This window comes from Hemicordylus capensis, chromosome 2 (assembly GCF_027244095.1).
Source record: "Hemicordylus capensis ecotype Gifberg chromosome 2, rHemCap1.1.pri, whole genome shotgun sequence".
Taxonomy (NCBI): Eukaryota; Metazoa; Chordata; class Lepidosauria; order Squamata; family Cordylidae; genus Hemicordylus; species Hemicordylus capensis.
This window is the reverse complement of record NC_069658.1, coordinates 17,703,952-17,730,489: the sequence shown is the minus strand read 5'-3', so window position 1 is coordinate 17,730,489 and position 26,538 is coordinate 17,703,952. Positions and strand designations below refer to the sequence as shown.

At 45.4% G+C, this 26,538-nt stretch overlaps 1 protein-coding gene across 1 annotated transcript in view; it reads right to left on the bottom strand.

The window, feature by feature from the left end:
* Nucleotides 1-26,538, bottom strand: part of DCC (DCC netrin 1 receptor) — a 1,362,689-nt gene that overhangs the window by 1,999 nt on the left and 1,334,152 nt on the right. The window contains exons 26-27 of the mRNA XM_053300600.1: nucleotides 21,361-21,573; nucleotides 6,649-6,791 (exon numbers count right to left, since the gene is read on the bottom strand). Coding sequence (XP_053156575.1) covers nucleotides 6,649-6,791; nucleotides 21,361-21,573 — 356 coding nt within the window. The remainder of the gene's footprint in view (nucleotides 1-6,648; nucleotides 6,792-21,360; nucleotides 21,574-26,538) is intronic.

The window sequence follows — 26,538 nt, the reverse complement described above, 5'->3', positions numbered from 1 at the left end:
TATCCCTACATAAGTCTTCCCACTCAGTACATTCTGCAGAGGTGAAACAACTAACAGTTTCATCTGTGCTTGATCTTAATGTCATAATCCTATCCACACTTGCTTGGGAGTAAGCCAAACAGAACTCACTGGGACTTCTGAGGCATAGGCTGAGCTTATGAGGTGGTACTGGGGAGGTGTGTGAGGCTATCAAACTCAAGCAAAAAAGCTTGCCTTCCTGTTGCTCTCCATTGCTAGATCCCTATGGTAACTTGAAGGAAAGCCTATTTTTACATGTTCAGAGTAGTTTTATTTCTCATCATCAATCTCTCTAGATAAACAAATATCATTTATTTATTTAAAATATTTCTACCCTATTCCTCAACCACACTGCTGCTTGGAGATGCTGACAATAAAACACAATAAAACCATAATAAAACAATAAATAGATATAAATCAAATATAAGAAAACAAACAAGATTAAAAAAATGAAACAAGCTAAAATAGCAGACACGGACTAAAACTAAAAGAAAATTGGAAGCCCAATTAAGACCACCTTTAAAATGATTTTTTAAAAGGAGGGTTTGTATATTCTTAAAAAAAAAAAAAACTAATTGAGAAGAGAGACTGATGAACTATTCCAAAGATGAGAGAGGACTCCTACTGAGAAGGCCCTGTCCCTGGTCCCCATGAAATGGATAAGTCAATAGTGGACCATCTGAGGATCCAGTCTGACAGATAAAGCAGTCCCAAGCTGACCAAAGGTCAAAGCCAGCACTTTGAATCTGTCTCAGAATCAAACTGGTGACCAGTGCAGGTGCCACAGGATCGGTGTAATACTTATGTAGTGACTAATGCCCACAAGCATTAAGGTCTATCAACGGGTACTAGTCGGAGGGCTATAAGCAGGATGCCTCAAAGGCAGGATGCCTCTGAGTACCAGTAGCAGGGGAGTAACAGCAGGAGAGAGGGCATGCCCTCAACTCCTGCCTGTAGGCTTCTAGCGGCATCTGGTGGGCCACTGTGTGAAACAGGATGATGGACTAGATGGGCCTTCTTGGGCCTGATCCAGCAGGGCTGTCCTTATGTTCTTAAGCATCCTCGTGGCGGCATTCTGAAGCAGCTGAAGCTTCGAAAACATCTTCAGCTGAAGATTCCAAACCGTCTTCAAAGGCAGTCCCATGGAGAGTGCAATGCAGTTATCCAGTCTGGATATAACCAGTGCCTAGGTAACATATATGAAGAGCAATCCACCAAGAGCTCTCTTCTCTCTACATTTAGGATGGGAGCATTAATGTGAAATGTAACAGTATTTTTGTTTCAGTAATCTAACATGCAGGGCAAAGTTCACCCATCCAAAAATCTACTTTGCCCCTTCTGTGCCTGCCCTCACTCCCTCTCCCTCTTTCTAGATATATCTGCTACCAATACTGCATTGGCTTGAGCTGCACAAAATCTGCTCCATCTGCCAAGCTCAGAAATAAGAGGCCTGCCCACAAAGGCTAGTCATATACTCTTTCATGAATCTGCTTCAGCAAGGGCACTGGGTAAATCTTCTGTGGAGGGAAATTTAAAAGGGCGGGGCATGGGTTGAGAATGCCTCTGTTACGTTTTTGATATTCAAACGAAGGCTTGACAAACCCCTCTTAGTTATGTTTGGAAACAGTGCACCAATGACAACCATCTTTGAAAAACACTCAAAAGTACAGGTGTGCACAAATAGTTTCTGGCTATTTTATTCAACCTCGAATCAAATAGCAAACATTTGAATCAATTCATTGAATCAGCCAGCCACTGCCAGCCAGTTCGACAAATCGATTCGAATATTCACAGGAATATTATGATTTGCCCATAGAGCATTGGGATGTGCCGAAATGCAATTCAGCAGCCGAATCCTAGGCACAATCCCTGTAAAACTGAGGGCTTCTACAGCCCCTTTAACACAGGGGAGAGCTGCTCTGGGAAGAGCAGAAGGTTCCACGTTCCCTCCCTGGCAGCATCTCCAAGAGAGGGCTGAGAGAGATTCCTGCCTGCAACCTTGGAGAAGCCGCTGCCAGTCTGTGTAGACAATAATGAGCTTGATAGACCAATGGTCTGACTCTGTATATGGCAACGTCCTATGTTCCTAGGATTACTACTTCATTCTGATTATGTAAACCAGGAGCGGGCAGACATAAGTATTTCTTAAGGTCCTTATCCCCCACTTTTGGAAAGGAGAGCTGATCTTGTGGTAACAAGCATGACTTGTCCCCTTTGCTAAGTAGGGTCTGCCCTGGTTGCATATGAATGCGAGACTTGATGTGTGAGCACTGTAAGATATTCCCCTCAGGGGATGGAGCCATCGCTCTGGGAAGAGCATCTAGATTCCAATTTCCCTCCCTGGCAGCATCTTCAAGATAGGGCTGAGAGAGATTCCTGCCTGCAACCCTGGGAGAAGCCACTGCCAGTCTGTGAAGACAATACTGAGCTAGATAGTAGGAATGTGCACAGACCGGTTCGGAGGCCATTCTAAAGGCCTCCAGACCGGTCCGGTCACGGGGTGGTTTTGGTTCGGGTGGGGAGTTTGGGGGCTTCCATTAAGGGCTGGGGGGGGGCTTTACTTACCCCTCCCGCGCTTTCCACACACTGCCGCCGTAATTATTGAAAAAATTGCTCCTCCGATGGCTGTTCCGATTTTAAAAAATGGCTGCCCCCTTGAAGCCCTGGCCCCCTGCTGCTGCCTTGAAGCCCCCTCCCACCCCCTTAAATCTCGCCCCGGGCCCTTAAATCATGCCCGATAACATTAAGACGCGGGCGGGCGGGCGGCGGGGAGATGTCCTCCCGCCCCCTTCCCTGCTAGGCTGCAAAAGACTTTAGGAAGCCTTCCTAAAGTCTTTTGCAGCCTAGCAGGGAAGGGGGCGGGAGGACATCTCCCCGCCGCCCGCCCGCCCGCGTCTTAATGTTATCGGGCATGATTTAAGGGCCCGGGGCGAGATTTAAGGGGGTGGGAGGGGGCTTCAAGGCAGCAGCAGGGGGCCAGGGCTTCAAGGGGGCAGCCATTTTTTAAAATCGGAACAGCCATCGGAGGAGCAATTTTTTCAATAATTACGGCGGCAGTGTGTGGAAAGCGCGGGAGGGGTAAGTAAAGCCCACCCCCCGCCCTTAATGGAACCCCCCACCCCAGTGCCGGACCGCAGCTCCGCGGTTCCGTGCACACCCCTACTAGATAGACCAATGGTCTGACTCAGTATATGACAGCTTCCTATGTTCCTATTACTTGAAAGGGGCTGGAGTTGGGGAGAATCTGAAGTGTTAATGATTCCACATTTTCAGACTGCCTGTAGAAGTTGAGTGCTCCTGAGAGCCTGAACTTTGACCCCTTCCATGATCTCCTCTAAGTGTTCCCACTCCGGCTGAGGATGAAAAATGGCCCATTGGGAAATAATTTGTCCAGCCATTATAAAATAAGATATTGAATGTTGAAATATTCCGTACTCTACAGCTCTTTATGCCACTCATTCCAACCAAAGAGGCTGTTTTCATTTCCACGCTCCCTTCCCAGTTCCCAGATGCTGCTGGGCTGCCTTATCTGCTCTGCACAGCAAGGCCGCCAAGACTTGGAAACTGTTCAGAGGCAAAGAAGAGCTGCAATAATCCACAGGCTGCCCTGGGATAGCATTGTGCAATAATGGATTTTGCCCACTGGTGGGCTGCCTATTGTGGTTCCTGCTAATTTCAATTACCATTTGTTTCAGTCCCTGCTGCTTCTTGTGGTAGCGGGCCTCTAAATCATGGGGCTTGCACTCCACTTGTTCAGCGAAGGCTCTGTCAGCCTGATGGAGCCAGAAAGGAAAATAAAATGACAAAAGACAAAACAAGGCTGCACTGGAAAGAGAATAAGGAGAATAAGGAATATTCTCTTATTCCGAGAATAAGGAGACTAAGAACTGGGGATGAAGGACAGGACTATCAATGGCTTTAGGCTACATCCAGGCTCAGAGGCAGGATGCCTCTGAATCCCAGTTGCAGGGAAGTAACATCAGGATTTGGGGGCATGCCTTCATCTCCTGCTAGTGGGCTTCCTAGAGACATCTGGTGGGCCACTGTGGGAAACAGGATGCTGGACTGGATAGGCCTTGGGCTTCATCCAGCAGGGCTGGTCTTATGATCAATCTTAATCCTCCTTCATGGAGACTATTTCCATGTGGCAGCACTCTGAGTAGCAATTTTAGCGCTGATCCGTGTTCTCATCTGTGTGTGGAATGAGTTTTGTTCTGAGTGGCAGTATCAAGGCAATGCGCGCGCATGTGCATTTAGAAGGGGACCTTCATGATTCGATCTGAGCAGGATCTAAAATTAACTGAGTGGACATCAAAAAACCCTTCTGTGTGTGCGCATGTGCACACACCTTAGAGGGAACACTGCAGGACAGGCCTTGGGCCTCATCCAGCAGGGCCGTTCCTATGTGGGTGACGACCCAGATTGTGTGGAAAACTCCACACAGGACCAAGAAGCCAAGGGGAGTGTCAAGTGGTATCTTTCTGGATAGCCTGGGGAAGTTGGGGATAGGGGGCGCTGCCTAGCAGTGGTTCCGTTCCTATCTCTCAGGTAGATTCCAGATGGTGGAGCTTGGTGACAGTTGCTCCTCAAAACATGAGCTGTAATGTGGAGTCCCTCAGGGCTCCATTCTGTCACCAATGCTTTTTAACATCTACATGAAACCGCTGGGTGAGGTCATCCGGAGGTTTGGTGCTGGATGTTATCAGTATGCTGATGACACCCAAATCTACTTCTCCTTTTTATCTTCAGAAAATAGCACTCATTCCCTAAATGCCTGCCTACAGGCAGTAATGGGCTGGATGAGGGAGAACAATTTGAAGCTGAATCCAAGCAAGACGGAGGTGCTCATTGTGAGGGCTCAGAATCTGAGGGGTGAGTTAGATCTTCCTGTGCTGGATGGGGTTACACTCCCCCAGAAGGAGCAGGTGCACAGCTTGGGAGTACTCCTGGACCCAGGCCTCACCCTGGTATCTCAGGTGGAGGCCATGTCCAGGAGTCATTCGACAGCTGCGCCCATGCCTTGAAGAGGATGACCTCAAAACAGTGGTGCATCAGCTGGTAACCTCCCGGCTTGACTATTGCAATGCGCTCTACGTAGGGCTGCCTTTGTATGTAGTCCGGAAACTTCAGTTAGTTCAGAATGCGGCAGCCAGATTGGTCTCTGGGGAGAGACCAACCTGGAGAGACCATATTTTTCCTGATTTGAATCAGTTCAACTGGCTGTGCCAATATGTTTCCAGGCAAAATACAAAGTGCTGGTTATTACCTTTAAAGCCCTGAATGGCTTGGGTCCGAGATATCTTAGAGAGCGCAGCTTTCTACATGACCCCCACTTCACGTTAAGGTCATCTGAGGAAGTCCATCTCCAATTACCACCGGTTCGTTTGGTGGCGACTCAGAGGCGGGCCTTCTCCGTAGCTGCTCCCAGGCTGTGGAATGCACTCCCAGCAGAAATTCGTAATCTTAACTCCTTACTGACCTTCAAGAGAGCCCTTAAAACCCATCTGTTTGGCCTGGCCTTTCAGGGTTTTTAATCAGTTGTAATTGTTTTAATGCTAACCTGGTTTTCAGGGTTTTAATTGTTCTGATAGTTTAATTGTTTTTTAAGATGTTTTAATTGTTATATTTATATTTGTTTTAATTGTTTTTGGTTTTAATGGCTTCTGTTTTAATTGTAAACCACCCTGAGCCATTTCGGAAGGGCAGTATAAAAATCTAATAACTAACTAACTAACTAACTAAATAAATAAATAAATAAAGTGCAAAGATAGGCTTGAAATCCAATCATTGCCATCTGTGTGGGAAGCATGAGACATAAAATGATACATCTGGTATTTGGGCCTAGTTCTTACTGTTGTGGCAAACTTGTGCCTGGGCTGTATCTAGCCTGTAACTAGCCTGGAAAGTAGACTGAAAGTTTTAGCCTAATCCAAAAAGACAGTGAGGCACTTCACACGATTAGTGTGAAACACTTTGAGGTGGGTTTTCGGGGAGAGTGGGCTTAGCTCATGGAGTCCTGGGCGGCCAGATCAGCCGCTCACACGACTACTGGCTCCATCACAGAGCTGGTGGGGGCTGTGGGGAACATCGCCTGATGCCCCACGGAAGTGCATCCCTGCTTGTAGCCTCCCGTTCAGGGGTCTACTCATGTGCTGCTGTGCACCACGGCAGCACACGAGCAAAAAAGCAAGGTTAATGGAGCACTCGCTCTGTTAACCTCATTTAAGGGCAGGGGGAATTAGGCGGGATAGCTGCCTTGGAGCCACCAGGCTCACCCACAATCCCAGTGGATCTGACAATCAGCAGGAAGCCGGCTAGACTCCCTTAGCCCACTTTCTGGTGATCCTCAGAATAGCTGCAGTATTTTCCAAGAGGAATCTGGCCCATTTTCTGAATAAGTTTGAAAATGGCAAGCAAGCTTCATTAACAAAGGAAATGAACTAGCATCATTAATTACCTTACATCTAAAAGAATTTAATGTGTAGCCAAATCCTCATTCCTGCAATAACATTCTGTGCCAACCCTTTGCTACCCCGTACTAGCTGTTCTAGAGCTGCCCCTGCACATAACTGGTTTGGGTGAGGCTGGGGGTGCAAATCCTCCAGCCAGGTTTTCCTGACTTGCTCTTACATTTGCAGGATCCTCTGTTTGTTTGTGACCCTCTTCTGACGCTTCTGGGGCTGTCGGCACCGAGACGGGAAGTAGCGGAGATCTTGCTTTTCCGGCCAGTCCAAGTGATGCTGTCTTAACCTGAGCCTTGGGAAGGTTGGGTGCTGAAGCAAGAAAAGGCAGATTGGGACAATATGAGTATCTGGATCATACACAGAGAAAGGAAGAAGTTATAAGGGGAGCACGCCTGAATCTGAAAAGGAAATATTCATTTATTAACTTGCATTTACAATCTCTGCCAAGGTAAAAATGTCACATAGGCCTGAATACTGAAATCCAAATACAAACAGCATTCGCTCCAAACAGGATTCTAGAATAAAGTTCAGATTAGTACTGCAATCCTAAGCATACTTACATGGAAGTAATTTCCACTGACATCAATCAGGCTCACTTCTGAGTAAATATTGGGCACAATCCCACAATGTTAAGCACTTGTTTCAATGAATGAATGAACAAGTGAGCAAGCCTTTCTCATCGGCACTCAGTGAGGCGCAAAAGTGTTTAAGTCTAGACAGATCATGTCTATGGCTGGGATTTGTACATCATATATATTAAATTCCCCAAACCATGGATGTCTCTCTTGATTATGACCTCCCTCCTCCAAAACCTATCTCAAACCAGTGGTTGTACACTACTTCTGAAAATGTTTAGGGTCTGACTTCAACAAATCTCAAAGGAGGAGTTTCCCAACTTTGAGTCCCCAGATATCGTTGGACTGCAATGGACTTTGATCACTGTGGCTAGGGACATCATGATGGGATAGGAAGTAGGAGGTGATCACTCACTCACTTGCATGCACACACATATTATACTAGCTTTCAAGCATGATCCAAAATTGTGTTTCGTAATCATGAAAGCCATGATTATGAATTTGTAGACACGGTGGTGGCTCACAGAGATGTACCTAGGTAATTTTGGAGCCTGGACCTAAAAGTCTTTCGAGCCCCACCCCGTTACTGGAGGCCTCACCTCCCTGCAAGTTAAGCATCATCCCTGTGTGTGTGTGTGTGTGTGTGTGTGTGTATGCAAATATGCATTAGCAGAAACGTTTCAACACACAAGATATTCCCATCCAGTGTTCCCTCTAACAGGGATTCCCAGATGTTGTTGACTACAACTCCTAGAATACCCAAGAAAAAAAACACTGCAGCTAGGGATTCTGGGAGTTGTAGTCAACAACATCTGGGAATCTCTGTTACAGGGAACACTGTTCCCATCCCACATATTTCTTTCGCCACTCCCCTTTCTATCTTAAAGCACCTGGCACAGGTCACAATCACACTCGGCTGCCCGGTACAGTGCAGGCCAATTGTGACAACACCACCCAGGACACACTAAAGAGGATTTGGGGGCCCCCAGGGGGTGTGGAAGCCCTGGACCTTGGCCCTGAAGTCCACGGGTAAGAGCGCCACTGGTGGCCCAAGACCTCTGTGTTTTTGAGGCAGGGCATCAAATGATGCCACCTTTATTTTGAACTTCCTCCCCCTTTTTTTATCTTGCTGGCACCCCAATAATCTTCTGCCTGAGGCAACTGCCTCATGGAAGCGCCACCCCTGTGTGGACACTGGCACCCTCCCTTAGCCCAGTAAGCTACCTGGGACTGCATGTACTTAGGCCTCAGACCCCAGCTCAGATACAGAAAGAAACAGGAGTCTGCAACATTAGTCCTTTAATTAGTGGTCAGTAGGAGGTATCTGGATTGGGCAGCTTTGGTATCAATACCTAGGACTTCTGCCCTTGCCTGATTAACAGAGGAAAGGCTAAGGATCTAAAGTAGAGAATTTTCTGTACCCTTGCAAAACTACAATTTCTCAGGATTTTCTGGGGGAAGGCAGAACCAGAGGTGCACCTAGGTAATTTTGGAGCCTGGACCTAAAGGTCTTTGGAGGCCCCCACTCCCCAGCAAATTAAGCATCACCATGCTCCACTGGGCGACCAGACCATCTGGGACAGACTAAAGAGGATTTGGGGGGTCCCAGGGGCTGTGGAGGCCCTGGACTTCAACCCCAAAGTCCAGGGGTAAGAGTGCCTCTGGGCACAACAGTTACATTGCTATAAGACTGATACAGGTTTATAATGTAGATATGCTATGACTAAATGTTTACAATTTTTGTCATATTTTATATCATGAATAACCTGTCAACAACAAGAAAAGGGAAGGATAAAGAAAGAATGTTTTAAAAGGACAAACTGCATTTTTTCTTTTTTCTCTCCTAAGAACTGGATTTATATTTTAACATTTATTTTAATTAAATGCTAAAGCACAGAGGGGCTGCATTGGCAAAATCTCAATGATATTCAAAGCATGAACATAAATTAGAGTCCCGCACTGCACTTTGTCAGTTATAAGTACCTTTCCACAAGGAAGCATAAGACAAAAAAAGAACCAGACATTCTCCGTATGCCTGGATCCCTTTGATAATACAAATTTAACTGGAATGAAAAAGGAAAAGCTAAAGAAGGAGACTTAAATAAATTCTCCAAAAGATACAATCTCTTTGCTATCTCCACTGTAATAAATGAGTTCTTTAATAACGGGTTTTGCCGAACTTCCTGGAACCTCAAAGAAAGAACACAAGATATAGTTATCCCTGGAAGATAAGAGTTTTTGTTAACAGTTCAAATTCAAGTACAAAAAAAGAGGGGGGGGGATGTGTTTAGCCAGGACTGCCAGAAGACACGTAGATGCTCTCAGTTGCTCCACCCCGCAGTCTGAGAATGGTGGCCCAACAGATCTGGCCCATTCACTAGGAAGACCAAGGCAGTCGTCTTGGGCACCAATTCGGGGGTGTGTGTGTGTGTGCTACATGCCTCCCTTTTCCTCTCCAAGCAACCAGTGATGTGTCTGACTTTCTGGGAATGCCCATTTGCTTTCCTCCCTGAAGTGGGAGTGAGGGGAGTAAGAGAGAGTAAGCAAAGCCAGCCCTTCTTGGCTTTGCTCTCTCTCCCGTCCCAGCAAACAAGGAACCTGTGCAGCTCAAGTTGGGTTTCAGCACTTCTCGTCTGGTGCGGTGACAAAGTCAAACTTTGCCTAGGGTGCCAAAAACCTTTGGGCTCGCCCTGTGGCCCAGGATCCTTTCCCATGGATCCTTAAGGGCAGTCCTTCTCTCATATCAATATACCCACTCTGTTAAGGCATCAGCTGAGGCCCAGTTCTGCGCTCCCTTGCATTGAATGCTAGAGAGGTATATATGTGGGACAGGGCCTTTTCAGTTCATTGCTCCTAGAATATGGAATTCCCTTCCCCAAGCGGTCCATTTGTCCCATGTCTCCAGTGAGGTGGGGTGTTCCTCCACATAAGGTGGAAACTTCGCCAGTGCATACCTGTTTGCCAGCCTCAATCTATTTGGGCACAAGGTCGGAACAGAATATTTTCCTATTTCAGGAGGATTTTTTTTTTTAAGGGGAGAAGTTTAGACTTATTTTGCTGTGCCTTTCTCCCTCCTGATTTGTTTGTTCTAATTATTGTTATATTTGTTTATTTTAATTATAGTTTTATTTGTTGGAGAATGTGGTTTTTGATAACTGTTCTGGATGTCTCCTTCAACAGAAAAGTGGTGGCCAGGGTGTCTAGGGTCAGCAAGGAACTTATCTCACTGAATAAAACAAAGGAGCTTCATGGATGGTGCAGATGTGGAAAACTGGGAGAGGCTGGAGAGAACTGGGCCTCAGCTGATGCCTTATTTAAACAGAGTGGGTATATTGATATGAGAGAAGGAGTGCCCTTAAGGATCCATGGGAAAGGATCCTGGGCCTCCCGGAGGAGCAGGAGAAAAGTGGGGAGGTCGGGGTGGGGATGAGAGACATGCCAGGGGTGTGGGGAATGCTACAGTGCTGTTTAGTTCAGAGTAGGTTTTACCCCTCCTGTATTCTACCAAAGACAACCACAGGGCTCTCTGGTCTCCAGGAGTTGCAACCGACTCGACGGCACACTTTACCTTGAGGGCCAGGCTGACAGATGCACCCTGAGAAACAGTCTTGGCTCCCATTGAAAAAGCAAGGCTATTGGTTGCCAGATTGGCTTTTTTAAAGCCAAATTTGGGATTACGGCCCATTTGACCCACGAGTATACCCCTCAGGTTCTGGCAACTCTCTAGTACAAGCTGAAGGACCAGGGTGCCTGAATCCCCTTCCCTCTATACCTGAGGCACTACAGGGGCTGGAAGCAAGGTTGCCAGCACCTAAGAGGTATACTCGTGGGTCAAATGGGCCGTAACCCAGAATTTGGCAGAAGAATCCAGAAAGCATTCTTTTTCAGGGAGACTTGTGAGCCCCAGGACAGTGGGGTACATTTGTTTTAAAACGAATCAATGAGTGCCTCCATGGGGCATGATTCAGGTTCCATGTGACCAGGTCAAATCCCACTCTGTGTAGGCTTCTAAATGTCATGGAATGTGACTCCAAGCAATAAAGTATGTATATATGCACAGACATGGAAAATGCACCCATGTGTGTAGCAGTAGTGCATTCTATGTGCGCGAGTCACACTTGTATAATATAGCGCAATTCTGAATTTCCCTTCAGAAAGCCCTGCTGACTAGTGCTGTACCTGAAACTTCTCACCATTTCGGGAACCCATAAAAATACAATAGGTGCTTTGAATTGCTGCACTAGTTCCTGCTTGGGATATTTTTAAGGATAGCGGCTGATACATGACAAGGGATAGAAGCTGACATACATGATATGACATACTGGTGACAAGAATGCACCAGTGCAACAAGAGAGCAGCCCTACAGAACTTCCCAAATAACTGCACCAGCACAGTGGAGAAGTGGCAATTTCCCCTTCCCCAAGAAGCCCCTTTTCCCACCCAAAAATATGTCCCCGAGGGTTACATAGCCCTCAGGAACATATTTTTGCATGGGAAAAAGGGCTTCCTTCCTGGGAAGGAGAGGGCACCAAAAGTTTCCACTTCTCTGCTGTGCTGCTGGGTGCAGTTAGATGGGATGTTCTGTTAGCTGCCTTCTTTGTGCACTGGTGCATCTTTGTTCTGTAAGTCAGCCACTAACTGTAACACACAGAGTAGTCTGTGGCTGCATGTGGATTTGGCTGGATTAGGGCCAACAGTCTACAAAAGAGTATAAATGACACAAATGGAGTTTTGGATGCATTCTTCAACTCTGATGCTTATGTTATTCTCTTGGATAGTGTTTCTTATTCAAGTTTAAATGGCATTATGAATTAAACAAATGCAAAATAAACTGTAGGACTTCTGGTTGCTGTTCATTTTCCTAGAAAAAAATCAGTCATTCAGAATCCATTTAGGACAGGCACATATAATCTTTGGGAAGAGACAGTTTGCTAATATCTGCCTGGCACAAGGAGTATTTGCACCTGTGATCCCCGTAGGGTGTGGGGACGGAAATTGTGTTACTCATATGTAACTCATTAATTGATGTAACTGTGCCTCAAAGAGCTGCTTCTGTGCACAAAGGCAGATGGTTCCATTTGGGTCCTGCTAATGAGAAAGCAAAATGGCAATTAACGTTCGTTGCCCTTGCTTTTAGCTTGGGATGAGCAACAAGTAATAATTAAAGCTTGTAACTAAACTAAAATCCAGAAAAGAGAGCCAAATGAAGGAGCAAAGGTTGGGGGGACCCCTTATTCACTGCAGTTGGAGGCAGTTGGGAGCAGTGCAGCCCATACCTCCTGTGTGGTCCCCACCCTGATTTCTTACCCCCAGGCCCCGTCTCACACCACATTGGAAGTGGAACATAGGAACCAAATGACATAGGTAGCTGCCTTATACTGAGTCAGACCATCTGTCCATCTAGCTCACTATTGTCTGCATTAACTGGCAGTGGCTCTGCAAGGTTCCTGGCAGGACTCTTTCCCAGTCCTAATGGGAGATGCTAGGGAATGAACCCAGGATCTTCTGCATGCAAGTCGATGCTCTACCACTGAGCTACGGTCCCACCCTTTTTGTGGAATATCTTACAGCATATGGCGCTCACATGTAACCACCAATCCAAGTGCAAACCAGGGCAGACCCTGCTTAGCAAAAGGGACAACTTTTAGATACTACTGCTCTCCTCCCAGTGGCCTATGCATCCCTCAAAGTGAGGGAGAGAAAGAACACGCAGCCAGCAAACAAAGTGCAAGTTGGGAATGACCAAATGTGCACATCGCCCGCTCCAGTGCTGGCCATGCCCCTTGTATTGTGTCTGATGCCAGTGCAAGGGGCGTGGCCAGTGTGGGCATGTAGTGGGGGAGCAGCCACGAAGGCAGGTGCCAGAAGCTGCCGCCAACCTCACTGCACTGAGATAGATAGATAGATAGATAGATAGATAGATAGATAGGTGGCATTGTTGCTGCCACCACCTACCACATTTTACTGTTGAACCCCCCCCCCCCCAAAAAAAAAGATAAGCAATGCCTGGCCCTGAACAATGTGTCTGAATTTTGGGGAGGGCTGCTTAACTATAGGATTTCAACTTTTTCAGACCTCCTCCAGCACTCAGTTGAATATATTTGGACATCATACTGCAAGACCCCTTGACACCTTACACTTGGCTGGAGAGAGTCTGGACTACCAGGCTTAAGACGTTGTCCACTGTTGGGCAACATACAACCCAGCAAAGCTCTGGACTGGAGTTTCTTAGAACAATACCACCTCCAACATTCCTTTGTACATAGCAGAGCTTAATTTACTAACCAGAGAGCTGAGATGCTCTCAGCTCCTGAAGAGGCCATCAAGGGCCTGAGGGAAATGTTGGGACAGCTGCCCCCCCCCCCCCGCCCCATCATCCTGGGCCTACTTAAGAACTGTGAGCCTTGAGGACAAGGCAGAAGAGATATCCAGGCAAGGGAAGCAAATGCCATTTGATCCTGGAGAAGTCAACACTAGAATCCCTGGAGGACTCCTGCCGGTCAGTGTAGACCAGGACTGCTCAACTTAGGCCCCCCCCCCCAGCTGTTTTTGGACTACAACCCCACAATCCCCAGCCACAGTGGCCAATAGCCAGGGATTATGGGAGTTGTAGGCCAACATCTGCAGGAGGGCCAAAGTTGAGCCCTGGTGTAGACAATATTGAGCTAAGTGAATCAATGGTCTGGCTCAGCAGAAGGCAGCTTCCTATGCAATGTGTTTTTAGTGGGTTGTTGAGGTTTCCTCTCCTGCAGGGGCTGATTTACCATTAGGTGACTGTGTGCAGTGACTACAACTTGCCCAGTGGGGCCAGGGAGGCCACGTACTGCCTGCCCCACAGCTGCTTGCCCTGCTCCCTCCCTCCACACTTGTCATGGCCAGCAAACAGCTGGCGCATGGGCTAACACCTGCCAACTCTTTGCTGCTGACGACGACAGGGAGGAGGCGAGCGGAGGCTAGCGGTGGTGGTGGGAGCTGCCAAAAGATTTAGCCACCAGCAGCCACCCACATCGCTATACTGCAGCTTTCCTGCTGTTTTTGCACATTGATGTCCTACTTCAGGAGTCCCCAACCTGTGGTACTCCCAGTGTGGCTGAACTGTAACTCCCATCAGCCCCCAGCTACAATGAATTGTAGCCGAAGGTGATGGGAGTTGTAGATCAGCAACATCTGGAATAGCTTCATTTCTTTCATCTCTCCTATATCACACCACAAACTGCTTCTGAAACTCCCCCTGTGTATTGGGACAGGGGCCGTGGGTATTGAGAAGCATCAGAAGCTACATGAAGCGAGGTGTTGGCATTATGGTTTACAACATGGGATCCATTCAACTGGACAAGCAGGCCCTGTTCTTTAAAGCAGAAACTAATTATTTGATCATTCTCCTAATGAGAAAAAAAAACACCATCGGGGGTGGGGGGGAGATGAGAGACCTACATACAGAAGGTGAAATCATAAGTAAACTAAAGTAGGACAATTATAAATTAATTAATGTAATGGCACTTGGGTCCTAATGTTTGCCAGGAGGGCATTTCAAAGAGGAGGAGGAGGAGGAGGAGGAGGAGAAGCAGGAGGAGGAACAGGAGGAGGAACAGGAGCAGGAGAAGGAGAAATCCAAAAGAATGAAAAAGAAAGAATGAAATCAACAGTGAGGTTGCACAGTTAAGTACGGAAAGAGGACTAAGCTGATCAGCTGCTGCAGTGCACGGCTACAGCCGGAATTTACTGTAGGGAAGTTTTATTTCCTCCATAGGGTTATTAAACATTTCATTAGCTCATTAGCTTGACGATATATGGCTGCCAGGTGCAAATGCTGGTTAGCTTATTATTACTAGAAGGCCTCCTTGAGCATATTAGTGAAAGCTTGCTTTAAAAGTTCTGGTGCATTTCACACTGGGGCAGCAACAAGAGAGTCCCAAACAGATGTGGAGTTCTCCACCACCTCTATAGGCCTGATGCCATAACACGGTCAGCCTTTGCAAGATTGTTTATGCAATACTGCATAAATATTCAGGAGCTAAGTAATTGCACCATCCATCAGAATTACGTTCCACTTGATGGTCTGGTTAGGAAGCAAATCTTTAAAAGGGACATCTTGATCAGTAATGTGCCATCTACTTCGCATGCAGAAGGTCCCAGGTTCAGTCCACCCCATCTCTAATGAAAGGATCTCAAGTAGCAGAGTGGGAGAAACCTTGGCCTGAGAACCTAGAGGGCTGTTGCCAATTGGAGGATGCTGAAAAAAACAACTAAAATGATCAGGGGGTTGGAGTCCCTTCCCTATGAGGAGAGGCAGAAGCATTTGTGGCTTTTTAGTTTCAATTACAAGAAGTGGTGCAGGTATCTGCATTTATGCATGGTGTGGAGAAAGTGGAGAGAGAGACGTTTTTCCCCTCCCTGTCTTATTTGTATTGTTTTTTGTTGTGCACTGCCCAGAGATGTATGTTTTGGGCAGTATATCAATATTTCTAACAAGTAAGTAAATAAAAATACTAGAACCCAGAGTCATACAATGAAATCAATCCAGAGGCGTAACTATAGGGGGGGCAGGGGGGGCACGTGCCCCGGGCGCCATCTTTTCTGGTCACGTGGGGGGCGCCGCCATGACAATTTTTTTAAAAATTTTTTTGTTAATACAAATGTTTCCTGCTCAGTGCAGCAGCGCTGCAGCAGTCAAGGGAGCACGTCGGCACCCCCTCCCCCACGAGCGGTCCCTTCCGCGCCGCCCGCGCCCCCCCATTGCTTTGCTGGTGCCTGGCGGCCAGTCAGTGGCCTGGCTTGCCGGCGGCGGCGGGCGCTTGTGAGGAAAAACCTAAGTATAATGTAGTATGTTGGGGGCACGGGGGGGCGCCATTTCAGTGCTTGCCCCGGGCGCCATTTTCCCTAGTTACGCCTCTGAATCAATCAGCAGGAGAGTCGAGTAGAATAAAGGAAAAGTTCTTCACATGATGTATAATTTATTTATGGAATTCACCATCACAGAATGTGGTGGTGACCATTACCCTTGATGATTTTAAAGAGTGTGCTATTTAATTAACGTATATAAAATTTAATTAATTAATTAATTAATTTAAATTCCTTAAATGAATGGAGGACAGCTCTATTAGTCATGATGACTATGTGGATTCTCATGCAAACATAGCAAGCTGCCTTATAATGAATCATACCATTGGTCCATCTAGAAGAGAATCACCCACATTGACTGGCAATGGCTCCCCAGGATTTCAGACACATGTATTCCTCTCCACCCTTCCTGCTGATGATCTCAAAGTCTGACATTTGTATGCAAAGCATGTGCCCTATCACTTAGCTGTACCCAGAACAAAACCCCATCTACACTAAAAAAAACCCCCAAATAAAATTAGAAATGTTCATCCAAATGTTCATCCAATAAGAAAAATCATTACCCTAAAAGGTAACATACTACTGAAATTCTAAAATACATATAACAATTGTTCAAATACAACTCCCATGTAAAAGCAGGTATATTGAGTAGACCTTTAAAGCAGTATATAGAGTAAAACCTTTTAATCTATACCTGCTTTTCAAAGTATTTCACAATCCTTGTAGAGGCCCACAGACACGAAAGGGTGAACCCTTTAAATTTTTTCCCTTTGTTCGGTTCTTTATCACTTAGCTATATGCCTCCCTGCTCTCATTTCATGTCCATGAGCAAAAGGGGCGGGGAAGCAACAGTAGAGAGGAAAATTGCCTCCATGCCTTGTTTGTGGTCTTCCCAGAGACACCTGGTTGGTTGGTTGGTTGGTTGGTAAGCAAGATTAGGGATGTGCACAAATTGATTTTTTTATTCGATTTGCACCCCAAACAAATCACCCCTGATTTGTTTTGTGTCCAAATCTACCCCCATCACCCCAGATTCTATTTGTATTTGATTTGATTTGGATTTGGATTGATTTGGACCACTTAACAAGGTCCTAGGGGTACAATATTTGGATGCTAGGTAGGACCTCATGGGTGCCACCTACCACCCAAATGTCAAGGCAGTGGGACACTTGGTTGATTTTTAATTATTTTTTTTAGTTTTTACTGGTTTTGATCATTTCCGCCATAGGAAATAATGGGGATTTGACGTCGCCATATTCTAACCCTAACACGGATCTCCAGTTTTCATTTAAAAATAAAAAGCTAAGCTCTAGCCCTTGCAGAAGTGGAGTTATGGACCAAAATGGGCAGTCATTATTTTTTCAAGTGTTCAGATTGTTTGGTGTATAACAACTTTTCCTCATAATGAATCCCTATGAGGATTCATTGCACACCTTCATTTCTTCTGTTAATTTTGACTGTCACTGGGCAGTGCCAACTGTCAACTGCAATGTGGCAACTACCCCCCCCCCACACACACAAACACACAAGGCAGTGGGGTACTCATTTTAATTTTTAGGAATATTGAAATGTTTAGATTCTTTGGTGCCTAATAACTTTTCTTCATAATGAATCCCTATGAGGATTCATTATACGCCTTTGTTTCTACTGCTCATTTTGACTATCACTGGACAGTGCCAACTGTCAACTGCCATGCGTCAGCTACACCCCTCCCCCCCCACTGAGGTACTCAATTTATTTTTTAGGTATTTTTGAAGTGTTCAGATTATTTTGTGTCTTCATCACACACCTTCTTTCTTTTGTTCATTTTGACCCCACTGCTTTGCAGGTGAGAGTGGGGAATTAATGGCATCCCAGCATCCCATGTGCCAACTATCCCCCAACCCACAAGCCACTGGGTACTCAGTTTATATTTTAGGAATCTTTGAGGTGTTTAGACTCTTTGGTGTGTAGTGAATCCTCATAGGGATTCATTATGAGGAAAGGTTATTAGACATCAAAGAGCCTAAACACTTAAAAAAAATCCTAGAACATAAACTGACTGCCTTGTGGGTGGGAGTGGGGTGTAGTTGGCACATGACAATTGACAGTTGGCATTGTCATGGGAGGAGAGCTGGTCTGGTAGCAAGCATGACTTGTCCCCTTAGCTAAGCAGGTCCACCCTGGTTACAAATGAATAGGAGACTAGAAGTGTGAGCACTGTAAGATATTCCCCTCATCAGAAGGTTCCAAGTTCCCTCCCTGGCATCTTCCAGACAGGGCTGAGAGAGATTCCTGCCTGCAACCTTGGAGAAGCTGCTGCCAGTCTGTGTGAAGACAATACTGAGCTAGATAAACCAATGGTCTGACTCAGTATATGGCAGCCTCCTATGTTCTTATGTTCCTAGGTTCCACTGCCCAAAAGATAGTCAAAATGAGTAGAAGAAATGAAGGTGTGTAATGAATCCTCATAGAGATTTATTGAGGGAAAGTTATTATACACCAAAGAATCCAAACACTTGAAAAATAGTAACCACATATTTTGCTCCATAACTCCACTTCTACAAGGGCTAGACCTTAGTTTTGTTTTTGTTTTTTTTAAATGGAAGCTGGGAATCTGGGGAAATTAATAGGAGGGATCCGAATCTCGATTTGAATTGAATCAGGCACGATTCGATTTGTACCTGAATCTTGCTAATGCACCACAAGGGTGATTTGTTTTGTCTCCAAATCACCCGAATCAGCTAAATCAATTTGCACATCCCTAAGCAAGATGCTGCATCTTATAAACCTTTGGCCTGATCCAGCTGGTCTGTTCTGTAGGAACATAAGAACTCCTGCAAGATTACAGCATTAGGACTAATGGACCAAGGGGATCTAATTCTGTAGAATGTAGTATTTCTCACGTTTGCATGTATCACCATCATGGGACCCTCAAGAGCATCGCCCTGGTGACAAAATCTTGGTCTAGCAAAAAACAGTTCTTGAACTCTTATGAAATCCAATGCTTCCTTTCCCCCACAAAGATGTGGCGATCCCAAAGGGCTAAAGTTACAGATCACCACTGCCATTTAAGAGATCACATTTCCTTTACTTTCACACACATAACAGCCACACAAGACAAATGGGCGCCTATAATCCCAGTTTGCTTAAAGTGCTTCTGATCATTTCAATGGCTAAAATAGAATTTTTCACTTGTGAAGGAGGAAAAAAAATTCAGTGTTCTCCAGTGCTTTGTAGAATTTATGTCAGATCTATAATGCAGTAGGCTGAACATGTGCTCCATCAGGCATTTTATCTTTAACCTGAAAGAGGACTAAGCCAGTCCATGCTTTGACTATGGTCAAGGCTTCAACAAGGGTGGGATCCTTGTGGAATTCCACAAGGCTGCAATCCAATAAAAATGTGGAGAGGAAATAGGATCTTCAGATTAAGTAAATGAAGGTCATTTTGCCAAACAAAAGAGATAAAGGAGACTTGAAATTACTTTGCTAGTAATGCTAAAAGTCTTCCTTCCCCCTCCCCCCACACCGCCAATCTCTAACACACTTCTTTGAAAAGACTTGTAAATACGGTTAGTGTAATATGTAAAAAAGGGAACAGACATTTTTAATTTTAAAAATGGTCCTTAAAATACGGATATTTAATCTGAACGTTCTAGCAGAAACTCATTTTAAATCGATCGATCGATCAATCAATAAAAATGTCCTGTTCCTATTCTCCCAGATCTAGGAAATCATGGGCAGGATCCAGTCAAAGTTCAACACATTTGAGTCCCATATGCTGCATGTTTGCCTGGCGCTTTCCACACTCCTTGATGACTAGGGATGGCAGAGCATCTTTGCCCTGAAAATCCTTGCCCTGAAAATCAGGTATGACCTTCCACTGTCACCATCAAAGGCTTTGAAATGCAGTTGGGTCAACTCTTTGGTGTATATGAAGAAGGGCCAGGACAGTGGTACCTTCAAATCACAAACCTTAACTGTCAGTCTTATATTACAAAACTGTTCCTCCCTCACCCCAAAATTCATGACGTGTTGCTCCTTAATTGTGTTGCTCAGGCAATATCCCATGTAAATGTATAAAAAGAATTGCTTGTAAGCATATGGTGAGCTGGATGGGCTGTACCTCAGTCGATAAAGATGACCCACTGGATTTCAAGATTCAGTTCCAGCAGTAGTTAGTTTAAAGTGTCCCCTTGATATGCAGGATTTGTGGACCTTCTGTCTGCTGTCAAAAGTGGATTATTTAGTGATGGACAGCAGGTGTTTGAAGTGAAAAACGCTATGCTTCTCTCTCCCTCACCCCAATTGTTGTGTAATTCCTATCTGTCAGGGATTAACCAACGGGAACATACAGAGTAGCTGAATGTGATCGTAAGACTTCAAACAATCTCCATTTTGCAGTATATGAACTGTAGGAAAATGTTGTTACAGCCAGAGATGTCAGTAACGTTCTCCAGGCTCAAGCTTGGAAACAAACTTTAGGAGGACAATACCTTCCAGAAGGTGGGGGGAAGATGACCTTCCAAAGTCCCTATAGATCTCATTCGAGCTCAAGCTTGGAAAGGTTTGACCAGCGGGGGAAGGAAAGATCTCCCAGTCCTCACTGGTTGTTGCTGTTCCCACCACTAGAAAGGTAACAGGATTGTTTGGGAGGGGATGGAGAGTCAGCCCTGCTAACTTTGCAAAGTGGCACCCTTTAAAAGTGGCGATTCTGTTTAGAGCCATCCCTCACCAACTGCAGGTTTCCCAATCATGGTTTTAAGTATCGGCGACTGGGAAATTGTGGCAGGTCTTGCTAACCGTGACCTGAGTATCCGCGGTTTGGTGAGATTTTGGTGAGGTTCGGGGATAAGCATAAGCACATATATAACCGCTTTGGGCTCCTTGGAGGAAGAACGTGATAGAAAGACTCATAAATAAATAAAATATTGGTTGGTAGCCGTAACTCTCTACAGTGAGTGAGAATGGCTGTTGCTTTGTGTCTACACAATAAACTCCAGCAATCAGTGCAAGCCTCTGTAATCAGTCTATGTCCATTGCCAGAAGCCACTGCACAGGTAGGGCGGTGCAAGCTGACCTCTTTCCTCTGTTGTTGGTTAAAGCAAAAAACCCACTGTGCATTCATCAGCTATTTCTAGTTCAATCTAAGAGCCAGCAAGCTTTGGAAAGCTGTCCAACATCTTCCGATCCTCCTTATCTACCCCAGTCCAATGCCTAGAGTACAGCTTTGATCTCAGTTCATTGTAGGGCTAGCCCTGAAGCGGTATTATCCAGCTTTTTCCAGATATGTGAACTTTCAAAGAACTCTTAAAGTCTAATTCCCTTTGGGTTCTAAACACAGTATGAAGATTTGCAATGTCCTAACTGGGAGATACTGGAAGGAAAGTAATAGGAGAAATTAGAGCTATTTGTCAGAACATATTCTGCGTAAACAAGTATTTGTTCTCTGACGAGCACTTGCTTTGAGAGTTTGCTCACCTGTTTGAGATAAAAGTGGTGTATAAGGGACTTTCGGTTCGATTGCACTCATTGGTGGAGGTAGCAAGGGGTTGGCAAAACTGCGGAGAGGATGTGTAGGCCGGACACACGCTGTGGGAATTGTCCTGCTTGGGGCATCCTCGGTGCTGGGATGTTCAGGCTGTGTCTGCGGTAACATGGATGTCTGCTGAGGAGCTGATCCTTCACTTACGGCTGCAAGAGAATAAGAGGGAAAAACAAGGTAACCAGCTTGCATCCCATTTGACTGCCAAGGAAGGAGAGAGAGAGGGAGGGAGAGAAAGAAAAAGAAAGAGAGAAAGAAAAAAAGAGAGAGAAAGGAAGGAAGGAAGGAAGGAAGGAAGGAAGGAAGGAAGGAAGGAAGGAAGGAAGGAAGGAAGGAAGGAAGGTAGGTTTATTCCCTTTCCTTTGGCTCTACTGGAAGAATTGGAATTTCCTTTCATGGATATGAATCTTCCTATTTCACACACAACTCCTGTATCCCACCATGAGCCAGTGGGATAGAAAATAAATATTTTAAATAATAAGCCAGTGGGATAGTAAATAAGTATAAAAATCAAATATTCTGGAAACTCTGGCAACAATCCCTTTTTAGCCATAGAAAGTGTGCCCATTGTGTGGGCACACATATTTTAGAGACCCTTAGAGGGAATGCCATACACCCTGCTACCTCTATGTGAAAGTGAGAACAAATTTTGGCCTGCTGGATCAGACCAAAGGTTCATCTAGTCCAGTATCCTGCTTCCACATTACCCAGCCAGGTGTTTCTGGGAAGGCAATTTGGCTCTCCTGCAGCTGTTGCTCTTTGTCAACGGGTATTAGACTCTCTGTCAGCGGGCCCTGGACCTCAGCCCCAGAGTCCAGGGGTAAGAGCGCCTCTGCCTAGGTGACCCCATAGTCTCAGGTGAAAGGCAGGTTTTGTTCCTTCTCTGCCATGTCCTAGTTTGTAGCCTATTTATCTCTCCTCTAGAACTGAATGGGAGCTACTTGGAACTGAGCCAACAGGGGATGTTGCTGCAGCTCATAACTACCCTGAGCCATTAACCGCCCTGAGCCATTTTGGAAGGGCGGTATATAAATCAAACAAATACATAATAAACAATAAATAACTATTGGGTTCAGAAGACGCACTTTCTTAGCTCACAGTGCTCAGCTGCTATATCAGTTGAATGTTCTATGGCTCATAATGGAAAAAGAGATTTTGGCTGATCTCCCCTCACCCCCAGAAGTGCTCATTGCAACCAAGAGGGTTTGCAGCTCTCAGGGGCATATTTCCAGGTAGCGCCCCTAGCTTAAATAGTTTCTTATGTATAATAGCCCAAAAGCAACGGATTTTGATGCCTTCAGATAGGGGTCTTTCCCAGCTCTATCGGAAGATACCAGAAGTTGAATCCAGGAGTTTCTGCATACAAAAGCAACTGCTCCATCACTGAGGAATGTCCGTTTCTGAATTGAACTAAAAAGAATGCCCATGGCTATAGTCAACCATGACTTGAATAGTATAGTCCTTCTTCATAGGGATGTGCAAATCGATTTGCCAAATCTACCTGTTTGGGGCGATTTGTGGACTAAACAAATCGCTCCTGTGCTAGCTAGCCAGATTCGGGCCCAGCGACCTGAAAAATTCATAGATTCAGACTTCTATTTGTGGCAATCTCACTGTCTACATTTTGTGTCAGGAATTTTTTTTTTTTAATCCCACCCTCCCAAGCTTCAGACTGGTGATTTACAGTGTGCACCGATTGGCTGGCGATTCCCCTCTGGTTTTAGATTGGCTTGTTTCCATTCAAATCTTGTGTTGCCAGGGATAACTGACCCAGAATTGGCTAGGGGAAGGGTCAAAGAAGGGACAAAAGTGGGGAGAGTTCAAAGGAGGAATTTTCAAATGTCTGGAAACTTAAGAAGGCAGGCAGACACCATTCTGCCTTTCTGCCTCATGGGAAAAGGGAGAGAGAGAGTCAGAGGAGCTTTGCTTTGCCTTGCCGACCAGTTGCCTGGAGTGGATTCTCTGTTTTTTGTTACTGCTTCCCTGATTGAGGAAAAGATAATTTTTCCTCACCCCCTTCCTGCTGCTGAGAGAATTTAACTGCCTAAGCCTGCTGTCTGTGCGAATTGATTTGGGCACAAAATGATTTGTACCCAAATCTACCTGTTTTGGGAGTTTTGTGGGCAAAACAAATCACCCCTGTGCTAGCTGGCCAGATTCGGACCCAAAACAAATTGGGGGCGATTCGATTCGGGTACAAATTGAATAGAAAAAAAATCGATTCATGCACATCCCTACTTCTTCATGCTAGAAGGTATCATTAGAATCAGATGGAGGCCAGGAACCAGAAGTTTTTGTCAGAATTTGTGTGGGCATCTGTGAGCAGTAGGGTTGCCAGGTCCAGGGGGTGAAAAAAGTCGAGATCCATAACCCAAATAGAGGACACTTTTCAACAAAATGTTCTCCAAAAAATCTCCACTTTGCATAAAATTTGCATACATTTATTGGTATTATATATGCATATTCTGAGAAAAACTGGATAATTTGAGAATAAATACAGCTCACCACTGTGAAGCTAATGACCAGGTGAACTGTATGTCTGCTCAGCCTGCTGTCTAGGTGCAGAGTTCTCAAGTTCCCAGCTTCTTAGCCATAAATCCCTCACCTGGTTAAGTTTACCACACACACAGTCCTCTGTCCTCTTCCCTAATGGGCCACCTACCCTGCTTTCCCCAGCCAGGCCAGCAACTTCACCTCTTGGCTCGAGGCAGGGCCGACAGCCAGTTCCCGAGCCAGCCTCTTTGCAGTGGTACGTGCATGGTCTCCCACTAACTTGCTGTTCTCTATGACTGCAAACATTTATATACCACTTTTCACAGTAGTTTTCAAAGTAAAATAAATAATAAGATGCTTCCCTGTCCCCAAAGGGCTCACAATCTAACACACACACACACACACACACACACACACACACACACACACACACACACACACACCCAGCATCAGCCACTGAAGGAATGTTGTGCTGGGGTTGGGTAGGGCCAGTTGCTCTTCCCATGATAAACAGAAGAGATTCACCACTTTAAAAGTTGCCTTTTTACTCAGTGAAGTCAGTTAGCTAACTGCCAACGGAGTGAGCTAACTTCTCACTGCAACCACCACTGCACGAAACAAGCAAGCTGCATCTACCGGGCCCACCTATCCATTGTCCTGCATCATGTGGTTCTGCTCCTGCATCACTGAAGCAGAACCTCCACTCTAGCTTCCCAGTTGGATGGATGGTCAGTAGGATGCTGGCAGGGGAAGGAGACAGAGGAAGAGAAGCTGCTCAAGAGAACAAAGTGTTCGGAGTGAACAAAAATGTTCCAGCTGCTCCCCAGAACTTTGGACACTACAACAAATGCAAAAGTTGTTTGGTCCCCCCAAATAGTCCCTATTCCTTCTAATGCCAAAAAAATTCATTTGGTCCCCCAAATAGTTCCATGTCCTCTATAAAAGCCTCTAGTTAGCAACCCTATGAGCAGCCCTTAATTCATAATGGCAGCTGCTCCTTGAATTAAAAATACTCCTTAAATCAACAAAAGCCTACAACAAAAGCCTACATATAACATCATCAGAAAGGAAAATAGTGACACAAATTGCTGCAGTTTGGATCCTTTGAGTAAGCCCTTATGACACTCTGATAACTGTATCTTCCGACAAGGATTGTAGACAAAGAAGTTGCTTAATTAATTTCTGTTTAAACTATCACTGATGTCAATTTTTCCTCCAGGCAGTTGTAATATTCCATTTCCAGAGCTGTTGCTTTCTGCTTTATTATCCTGTGTCTACAGTCATTTTTTCTGTGATTTGAATCTGTCACATCAAACCTGCCTGTATAAATTGAAGGTTTTCTCTTGCCTAGCATTTGCTGATAGAAGAGGACTTACAAAAATGGTCTGTGATATTTCCACCCTCAATAGAATGCTCAATGTCAAAGCAGAGACGAACCTGATTTGCATGTCTGCTCTAGACACAAAATCAATAGAACCTATTTCCTCACAATGACTACTGTGTATGTGCATGAACTAAAAGAAATTTCAGGTTGAATTTTTTGGGAGTCAGGGGGAAAATTAGCATATCTTGCCCCCTCAAGAGCCATTTTGTGGCTCTTTTCTGAAAAAGAAAACAAAACCCAAACCCTAAAAAAAGGGGGGGAAAACATTTGAGGATTTGGAAGTTTGGGGGGCATTGCTGGAAAGCAAGATACTGCACTTATTTCTGCTGCCCCCTGCTTTTTCTTGTGATTTTCAGCACCCTTCAGCATGCTTAGGAACCCAATCTCCATAGGGTTAAGGCCTCTTTATTTGAAGTTTTGTTATCTGTGGAAATAGGCGGGAACAGAACCCACGGTAATGAGGGCCACCTGTACTTCTGACCCAATTTTGCCTCAGTTTTTTTAATAACTAGAATTGCTGTTCATGCAAAAGCGTGGGTTTTTTTTTACTACCACCACAATTGCTTTTTTTCTGCACCTGCAACCCCACTGCCACCCTCTTCCTCTCTTGCCACAACCTAGCTTGGTGACTGTGCATGAAAAGCCATTCCATCCTCCTCCTTCTTGATGCGTTGTATTTGAAAAAGAGAAACAGAAGAGTAGGAGAGAGGATTGGATAGAGTATTTCCAGGGAGACGCTCTAGACCACCACACTTCCTCTTCTGCTTCATCTTCCTCCTGTTCAAATATTGCGTTTCAAGGATCAGAACAGAGTGGCTCTATGTGGAGGAGGAGGAGATGGAAGAGGGTAATGGCCAGGAGACAGCAGCTGAGGAGAGGAGCAGTGGGATAGGAACAGTGTTTGGGGCCCTGCCTCAAGTGTCCAAAGGTCCTTCATTTCTTCAGTTAAAATGGTCCTGCCAAGCAAAGCTGTGTAGACACTCGTGACTCTAGAGCAGGCTTCCCCAACCTGCGGCCCTCCAGATGTTGCTGAACTACAACTCCTAGCATACCCAGCCACAATACATTGCGGCTAGGGATGCTGGGAGTTGAAGTTCAGCAACATCTGGAGGGCCGCAGGTTGGGGAAGCCTGCTCTAGAACATTAGTCTGGGGAAGCAAAGAGGTGACAGAAAACATTATTAGGGGAGTGAGGAAGAGAGCTGGTTTAGTGGAAGCAAGCATGAATTGTCCCCCTT